Genomic DNA, 10,000 nt, shown 5'->3' with positions numbered 1-10,000 from the left:
CGTTTGGGTTTGTGTTGGTGTAGTTTGTGGTAAATGTATGTGATGTGTTTCAGAGTTCGTTGACAGTGGTGGGTCGAGGTTATGAGTTTGAGATGTGGGTGGCTGGATACTACACTGTGGTCCATTTCCCCAAACAAGATCTGACCATTCTGTGGGACCGCAAAACAACTGTTCACATCAGAGCAGGACCACAGTGGAAGGTTAAACTTCCCCTCAAACACATACGCGTGCGCGCACACACACACACACACACACACACACACACACACACTCAAACACACACACACAGACTCACACACACAGACACACACACACACAGACACACACACACAGACACACACACACACATACACACATACATACATACACACACATATATGGTGCTTTGAAACACCCTAAACATTTACACAGATGAAAAACTATTCTGTAAGAAGGACATAATTGGTTTCTACCAATGAACCATTGAAGCAATGAAACCATTACTCCCAAAACAACTGACCCTAGATAAAAAAACAACAGCTGACCCCAGATAAAAAAACAACAGCTGACCTTAGATAAAAAAACAACAGCTGACCCTAGATAAAAAAACAACAGCTGACCCTAGATAAAAAAACAACAGCTGACCCTAGATAAAAAAAAACAACAGCTGACCCTAGATAAAAAAGACAACAGCTGACCCTAGATAAAAAAAACAACAGCTGACCCTAGATAAAAAAAACAACAGCTGACCCTAGATAATAAAACAACAGCTGACCTTAGATAATAAAACAACAGCTGACCTTAGATAATAAAACAACAGCTGACCTTAGATAAAAAAAACAACAGCTGACCTTAGATAAAAAAACAACAGCTGACCCTAGATAAAAAAAACAACAGCTGACCCTAGATAAAAAAAACAACAGCTGACCCTAGATAAAAAAACAACAGCTGACCCTAGATAAAAAAACAACAGCTGACCCTAGATAAAAAAAACAACAGCTGACCCTAGATAAAAAAAACAACAGCTGACCCTAGATAAAAAAACAACAGCTGACCCTAGATAAAAAAACAACAGCTGACCCTAGATAAAAAAACACTGTTGTTTTAGGGTTTGTTGGTGAGGCGGTGAGCCTGAGGGAGAAACTGTGAGAATGGGGACTAATGCACCAGTGCAGTCACAGAAAAAGTCAGAGAAATGTGTAAATTAGGTACAAATCATTTCCAAATGAGTATGAGTATCTCCCAGTCAGCACTGTTTGATCCCTAATCAGACAGTGAAAGCGACATCACATCACTCTCAAAATTCCCACCAAGACGGAGCCTCGCAAGGGAAGACACAGAGAGGCCAGCAGGCCCTGCGGAGCACACACACACAGGGGGAGAAAAGGTGTAGCAGTCCACAGTATGGAGAGTACTGCATAAAACTGGTCTGTATGAAAGGGCGAGAAGACAGACGCCAATATTCAAAAAGAATCATGTCACAGCATGTATAGAGTTTACCAGAAAGCTCGTCAACGTCTCAAAGCAGATGTGGGCAAATGTGGTCAGATGGGACTTGGCTTTTTGGCCGAAATTCAGAGCACAAACCAAACCCTGCTCATGCCTGAAGAAAGCCCTGCAGTTAAGCACTTTTGGAGACAGTATTAGTGGGCTTTGTTCTGTCAGCGGGGACGGGTCAGCCTGTCAGAACTGAAGGATGAACAGCTGGATTAAAACACAGGGGAGCACTGTGTTAGTAAAACACAGAGGAGCGCCGTGTTAGTAAAACACAGAGGAGCGCCGTGTTAGTAAAGTACAGAGGAGCGCCGCGTTAGTAAAACACAGAGGAGCGCCGTGTTAGTAAAGTACAGAGGAGCGCCGTGTTAGTAAAACACAGAGGAGCGCCGTGTTAGTAAAACACAGAGGAGCGCCGTGTTAGTAAAGTACAGAGGAGCGCCGTGTTAGTAAAACACAGAGGAGCGCCGCGTTAGTAAAGTACAGAGGAGCGCCGTGTTAGTAAAACACAGAGGAGCGCCGTGTTAGTAAAGTACAGAGGAGCGCCGTGTTAGTAAAACACAGAGGAGCGCCGTGTTAGTAAAGTACAGAGGAGCGCCGTGTTAGTAAAACACAGAGGAGCGCCGTGTTAGTAAAGTACAGAGGAGCGCCGCGTTAGTAAAACACAGAGGAGCGCCGTGTTAGTAAAACACAGAGGAGCGCCGTGTTAGTAAAACACAGGGGAGCGCCGTGTTAGTAAAACACAGGGGAGCGCCGTGTTAGTAAAACACAGAGGAGCGCCGTGTTAGTAAAACACAGGGGAGCGCCGTGTTAGTAAAACACAGAGGAGCGCCGCGTTAGTAAAGTACAGAGGAGCGCCGCGTTAGTAAAACACAGAGGAGCGCCGCGTTAGTAAAACACAGAGGAGCGCCGCGTTAGTAAAACACAGAGGAGCGCCGCGTTAGTAAAACACAGGGGAGCGCCGTGTTAGTAAAACACAGGGGAGCGCCGTGTTAGTAAAACACAGGGGAGCGCCGTGTTAGTAAAACACAGAGGAGCGCCGTGTTAGTAAAACACAGAGGAGCGCCGTGTTAGTAAAACACAGAGGAGCGCCGCGTTAGTAAAACACAGAGGAGCGCCGCGTTAGTAAAACACAGGGGAGCGCCGCGTTAGTAAAACACAGGGGAGCGCCGCGTTAGTAAAACACAGAGGAGCGCCGCGTTAGTAAAACACAGAGGAGCGCCGTGTTAGTAAAGTACAGAGGAGCGCCGCGTTAGTAAAGTACAGAGGAGCGCCGCGTTAGTAAAACACAGAGGAGCGCCGTGTTAGTAAAGTACAGAGGAGCGCCGCGTTAGTAAAACACAGAGGAGCGCCGCGTTAGTAAAACACAGAGGAGCGCCGCGTTAGTAAAACACAGAGGAGCGCCGTGTTAGTAAAGGACAGAGGAGCGCCGCGTTAGTAAAACACAGAGGAGCGCCGTGTTAGTAAAACACAGAGGAGCGCCGCGTTAGTAAAACACAGAGGAGCGCCGTGTTAGTAAAATACAGGGGAGCGCTGTGTTAGTAAAACACAGAGGAGCGCCGCGTTAGTAAAACACAGAGGAGCGCCGTGTTAGTAAAGTACAGAGGAGCGCCGTGTTAGTAAAACACAGAGGAGCGCCGTGTTAGTAAAGTACAGAGGAGCGCCGTGTTAGTAAAGTACAGAGGAGCGCCGTGTTAGTAAAACACAGGGGAGCGCCGCGTTAGTAAAACACAGAGGAGCGCCGTGTTAGTAAAACACAGGGGAGCGCCGTGTTAGTAAAACACAGAGGAGCGCCGTGTTAGTAAAGTACAGAGGAGCGCCGCGTTAGTAAAACACAGGGGAGCGCCGTGTTAGTAAAACACAGAGGAGCGCCGTGTTAGTAAAACACAGAGGAGCGCCGTGTTAGTAAAACACAGAGGAGCGCCGTGTTAGTAAAACACAGGGGAGCGCCGTGTTAGTAAAACACAGGGGAGCGCCGTGTTAGTAAAACACAGAGGAGCGCCGTGTTAGTAAAGTACAGAGGAGCGCCGCGTTAGTAAAACACAGGGGAGCGCCGTGTTAGTAAAACACAGAGGAGCGCCGCGTTAGTAAAACACAGAGGAGCGCCGTGTTAGTAAAACACAGAGGAGCGCCGCGTTAGTAAAACACAGAGGAGCGCCGTGTTAGTAAAACACAGAGGAGCGCCGCGTTAGTAAAGTACAGAGGAGCGCCGTGTTAGTAAAACACAGAGGAGCGCCGTGTTAGTAAAGTACAGAGGAGCGCCGCGTTAGTAAAACACAGAGGAGCGCCGTGTTAGTAAAACACAGAGGAGCGCCGTGTTAGTAAAACACAGGGGAGCGCCGCGTTAGTAAAGTACAGAGGAGCGCCGTGTTAGTAAAACACAGAGGAGCGCCGTGTTAGTAAAGTACAGAGGAGCGCCGTGTTAGTAAAACACAGAGGAGCGCCGCGTTAGTAAAACACAGAGGAGCGCCGTGTTAGTAAAACACAGAGGAGCGCCGCGTTAGTAAAACACAGGGGAGCGCCGTGTTAGTAAAACACAGAGGAGCGCCGTGTTAGTAAAGTACAGAGGAGCGCCGTGTTAGTAAAGTACAGAGGAGCGCCGTGTTAGTAAAACACAGGGGAGCGCCGCGTTAGTAAAACACAGGGGAGCGCCGTGTTAGTAAAACACAGAGGAGCGCCGCGTTAGTAAAACACAGGGGAGCGCCGTGTTAGTAAAACACAGAGGAGCGCCGTGTTAGTAAAGTACAGAGGAGCGCCGTGTTAGTAAAACACAGAGGAGCGCCGTGTTAGTAAAACACAGAGGAATACTGTGAAAGAACCAGCCTTACTCTGCTAAGGCACTGAAGCTTGGGAAGAAGTTCATCTTTCAGCAGGACATTGATGCCTGCCTGCTTCCGATCCTTACCGTAACCCTAACCATAACTCTAACCTCTGACCCTTCTCCTAGCCTTAACCCTAACCCTAAGCCTGACCATGGCTCAAAAACAAAAAGGTAAATGTCCTATGGTGAGGTGACCTCAGTCCCACTGAGAGTCTTTGACAGTTTGAAAATTGTGGTCCACAAGCATCATCCAACCAACCTGAACAACTAGCTGCAAATTTGCCAAGATGAATGGCAAAAAAGATTGTGTTATCATGAGCTCCCGGATCACACCACCGCTGGCTGTGACATATATACACAGGAGACAAAAATAAATACACATACGCACTCACACACACACACACGCGTGTACACACACACACACACACAAATATACACAGACAAAAATACACATACGTAAAACACACAAGGTGAGAATGTAATTGTGTGTGTGTGTGTGTGTGTGTGTGTGTGTGGACAGGGTAAACTGAGTGGTCTATGTGGGAACTTTGACATGGTCACAGTGAATGATATGACCACAGCTGGACACATGGAGGTCAACAATGCACAGGCATTTGGGGACAGTTGGGCTCTAGGACAGGTATGACTTTTCCCCAACTCAAACACGCGCACACACAAACACACTCATGCAAACACATGCTTGCACACTCACACACACGCGCACACACGTGCACACACACATAATAACACACACGTACAACTAGCACACATTCAAGCAAATGTGCACATGTGTATATACTCACAACTGCACACTCCTCCTGTCCTGTGCTCTAAGCATACTGTTTACCTATTGAGATGTACACAGATTTCTGAAATATCGGGCCGTGTGTGTGCGTGTGTGTGTATCTGTTTGTGCGTGTTAGTGTGAGAGTGATTTTGTGGTGCAGCGACCGTGTGAAGGTGATCTCAGTCGGCAGCCATATGCAAAGAGAGAGTGTGGTCTACTGTACAGTGACGTCTTCACACCCTGTCACAATGTGGTGAGTACATCTCTCCCTCAGCCTGTCTCTCTATCTCTCCCTCAGTCTGTCTCTCTATCCCTCAGCCCGTCTCTCTATCTCTCCCTCAGTCTGTCTCCCTCAGTCTGTCTCTCTATCCCTCAGTCTGTCTCTCTATCTCTCCCTCAGTCTCCCTCAGTCTGTCTCTCTATCCCTCAGCCCGTCTCTCTATCTCTCCCTCAGTCTGTCTCCCTCAGTCTGTCTCTCTATCCCTCAGTCTGTCTCTCTATCTCTCCCTCAGTCTCCCTCAGTCTGTCCCTCTATCCCTCAGTCTGTCTCTCTATCTCTCCCTCAGTCTGTCTCCCTCAGTCTGTCTCTCTATCTCTCCCTCAGTCTGTCACAATGTGGTGAGTACATCTCTCCCTCAGCCTGTCTCTCTATCTCTCCCTCAGTCTGTCTCCCTCAGTCTGTCTCTCTATCCCTCAGCCCGTCTCTCTATCTCTCCCTCAGTCTGTCTCTCTATCCCTCAGTCTGTCTCTCTATCTCTCCCTCAGTCTGTCTCCCTCAGTCTGTCTCTCTATCCCTCAGTCTGTCTCTCTATCTCTCCCTCAGTCTGTCACAATGTGGTGAGTACATCTCTCCCTCAGCCTGTCTCTCTATCTCTCCCTCAGTCTGTCTCCCTCAGTCTGTCTCTCTATCCCTCAGCCCGTCTCTCTATCTCTCCCTCAGTCTGTCTCTCTATCCCTCAGTCTGTCTCTCTATCTCTCCCTCAGTCTGTCTCCCTCAGTCTGTCTCTCTATCCCTCAGCCTGTCTCTCTATCTCTCCCTCAGTCTGTCTCCCTCAGTCTGTCTCTCTATCCCTCAGTCTGTCTCTCTATCCCCCAGCCCGTCTCTCTATCTCTCCCTCGGTCTGTCACTATGTGGTGAGTACATCTCTCCCTCAGTCTGTCTCTCTACCTCTCCCTCAATCTGTCTCTCTATCTCTCCCTCAGTCTGTCTCTCTATCTCTCCCTCAGCCTGTCTCTCTATCTCTCCCTCAGTCTGTCTCCCTCAGTCTGTCTCTCTATCCCTCAGTCTGTCTCTCTATCTCTCCCTCAGTCTGTCACAATGTGGTGAGTACATCTCTCCCTCAGTCTGTCTCTCTACCTCTCCCTCAATCTGTCTCTCTACCTCTCCCTCAATCTGTCTCTCTACCTCTCCCTCAGTCTGTCTCTCTACCTCTCCCTCAGTCTCTCTCCCTCAGTCTGTCTCTCTACCTCTCCCTCAATCTGTCTCTCTATCTCTCCCTCAGTCTGTCTCTCTACCTCTCCCTCAGTCTCTCTCCCTCAGTCTGTCTCTCTACCTCTCCCTCAGTCTGTCTCTCTATCTCTCCCTCAGTCTGTCTCTCTACCTCTCCCTCAATCTGTCTCTCTATCTCTCCCTCAGTCTGTCTCTCTATCTCTCCCTCAGTCTGTCTCTCTATCTCTCCCTCAGTCTCTCTCCCTCAGTCTGTCTCTCTACCTCTCCCTCAGTCTGTCTCTCTATCTCTCCCTCAGCCTGTCTCTCTACCTCTCCCTCAGTCTGTCTCCCTCAGTCTGTCTCTCTATCTCTCCCTCAGTCTGTCACAATGTGGTGAGTACATCTCTCCCTCAGTCTGTCTCTCTACCTCTCCCTCAATCTGTCTCTCTATCTCTCCCTCAGTCTGTCTCTCTACCTCTCCCTCAGTCTGTCTCCCTCAGTCTGTCTCTCTACCTCTCCCTCAGTCTGTCTCGCTATCTCTCCCTCAGTCTGTCTCTCTACCTCTCCCTCGATCTGTCTCTCTATCTCTCCCTCAGTCTGTCTCTCTACCTCTCCCTCAATCTGTCTCTCTATCTCTCCCTCAGTCTGTCTCTCTATCTCTCCCTCAGTCTCTCTCCCTCAGTCTGTCTCTCTACCTCTCCCTCAGTCTGTCTCTCTATCTCTCCCTCAGCCTGTCTCTCTACCTCTCCCTCAGTCTGTCTCCCTCAGTCTGTCTCTCTATCTCTCCCTCAGTCTGTCACAATGTGGTGAGTACATCTCTCCCTCAGTCTGTCTCTCTACCTCTCCCTCAATCTGTCTCTCTATCTCTCCCTCAGTCTGTCTCTCTACCTCTCCCTCAGTCTGTCTCGCTATCTCTCCCTCAGTCTGTCTCTCTACCTCTCCCTCGATCTGTCTCTCTATCTCTCCCTCAGTCTGTCTCTCTATCTCTCCCTCAGCCTGTCTCTCTACTTCTCCCTCAGTCTCTCTCCCTCAGTCTGTCTCTCTACCTCTCCCTCAGTCTGTCTATCTATCTCTCCCTCAATCTGTCTCTCCATCTCTCCCTCAGCCTGTCTCTCTATCTCTCCCTCAGCCTGTCTCTCTACTTCTCCCTCAGTCCATCTCCCCTCTCAATCCATCTCTCCTATCTGTCTGTCTCTCCCCTCTGTCTATCTCTCCTGTCTATCTCTCTCTCTCTCCTCTGTCTATCTCTCACCTCAATCCATCTCTCCTATCTTTCTGTCTCTCCCTCTATCTCTGTCAGAAGAGTAACTCCTCCCCTTCAGTTCTCTCTTCCAGGGGAGGGCCATGTTTTATCCCCACTCTTTATCCAAAACACACACACACACACGCCCTCTGTGTCCTCCCCAGGTGGATGTGAGCTGGTTCTATAAGAACTGTTTGACAGACACGTGTAACTGTAATCGTGGAGGTGACTGTGAGTGTCTGTGTACCAGCATTGCGGCGTATGCACATACATGTTGTCAGCACGGAGTTACCGTCCACTGGAGGTCCCCTACTGTATGCCGTGAGTACACTCACACACACACACACACATACATTCACACACATACATTCACACACACACAATCACACAGACTATGCACATACTGTCCACTGGAGGTCCCCTAATGTATGCCGTGAGTACACACACACACACACACACACACACACTCACACACACACATACATTCACACACACACAGTGTAGAACTATACACAGTATGTATTCAAATTTTATCAAGCTGCTGTCAGTCTTGTGAAATACTGTGTTAGTTAATGTTTCTTCTCTTCCACAGCCTATGATTGTGAATACTACAATCAAGGTAAGACTGACCAATCAGTGTCAGAACTGGGTTTACTGGTTTTACTGGGACAAACATAATCCAGTCAGTGCCAAAGCTGTGTTGCTGTGTTGTACATACTCAGCTAAGATTGCATTCACAAGCTCCACCTTAGCACTGTAACCTTAACACCATCGCCCCTCATTCACAAGCTCCACCTTAACACCATAACCATATCACCATCACCCCTCATCCACAAACTCCAGCTTATCACCGTAACCTTAACACCATCACCCCTCATTCACAAACTCCACCTTAACACCGTAACCATATCACCATCACCCCTCATCCACAAACTCCACCTTAACACCGTAACCTTATCACCGTAACCTTAACACCGTAACCGTAACACCATCACCCCTCATCCACAAACACCACCTTATCACCGTAACCTTAACACCATCGCCCTTCATGCACAAACTCCACCTTAACACCGTAACCTTAACACCATCGCCCTTCATGCACAAACTCCACCTTAACACCGTAACCTTAGCACCATCACCCCTCATTCACAAACTCCACCTTAACACCGTAACCATATCACCATCACCCCTCATCCACAAACTCCACCTTAACACCGTAACCATATCACCATCACCCCTCATCCACAAACACCACCTTATCACCGTAACCTTAACACCATCACCCCTCATTCACAAACTCCACCTTATCACCGTAACCTTAACACCATCACCCCTCATCCACAAACTCAACCTTACCACCGTAACCTTAACACCATCACCCCTCATTCACAAACTTCACCTTAACACCGTAACATTAGCACCATCACCCATCATCCACAAACTCCACCTTATCACCGTAACCTTAACACCATCACCCCTCATTCACAAACTTCACCTTAACACCGTAACCTTAACACCATCACCCCTCATTCACAAACTTCACCTTATCACCGTAACCTTAACACCATAACCTTAACACCATCACCCCTCATCCACAAACTATACCTAAACACCGTAACCTTAGCACCGTAACCTTAACACCATCACCCCTCATCCACAAACTCCAGCTTATCACCGTAACCTTAACACCATCACCCCTCATTCACAAACTTCACCTTAACACCGTAACATTAGCACCATCACCCATCATCCACAAACTCCACCTTATCACCGTAACCTTAACACCATCACCCCTCATTCACAAACTTCACCTTAACACCGTAACCTTAACACCATCACCCCCATTCACAAACTTCACCTTATCACCGTAACCTTAACACCATAACCTTAACACCATCACCCCTCATCCACAAACTATACCTAAACACCGTAACCTTAGCACCGTAACCTTAACACCATCACCCCTCATCCACAAACTCCAGCTTATCACCGTAACCTTAACACCATCACCCCTCATTCACAAACTTCACCTTAACACCGTAACATTAGCACCATCACCCATCATCCACAAACTCCACCTTATCACCGTAACCTTAACACCATCACCCCTCATTCACAAACTTCACCTTAACACCGTAACCTTAACACCATCACCCCTCATTCACAAACTTCACCTTATCACCGTAACCTTAACACCATAACCTTAACACCATCACCCCTCATCCACAAACTATACCTAAACACCGT

General features: G+C 48.3%; 1 protein-coding gene across 1 annotated transcript in view; it reads left to right on the top strand.

Annotated features, from left to right (window-relative positions):
• Window positions 1-10,000, top strand: part of otogl (otogelin-like) — a 100,787-nt gene that overhangs the window by 41,611 nt on the left and 49,176 nt on the right. The window contains exons 26-30 of the mRNA XM_030790437.1: window positions 54-200; window positions 4,815-4,934; window positions 5,218-5,334; window positions 7,918-8,074; window positions 8,346-8,372. Coding sequence (XP_030646297.1) covers window positions 54-200; window positions 4,815-4,934; window positions 5,218-5,334; window positions 7,918-8,074; window positions 8,346-8,372 — 568 coding nt within the window. The remainder of the gene's footprint in view (window positions 1-53; window positions 201-4,814; window positions 4,935-5,217; window positions 5,335-7,917; window positions 8,075-8,345; window positions 8,373-10,000) is intronic.

This window comes from Chanos chanos, chromosome 13 (genome assembly GCF_902362185.1).
Source record: "Chanos chanos chromosome 13, fChaCha1.1, whole genome shotgun sequence".
Taxonomy (NCBI): domain Eukaryota; kingdom Metazoa; phylum Chordata; class Actinopteri; order Gonorynchiformes; family Chanidae; genus Chanos; species Chanos chanos.
Note: the sequence above shows the minus strand (reverse complement) of the source record. Positions and strands in the feature narration are given on the sequence as shown.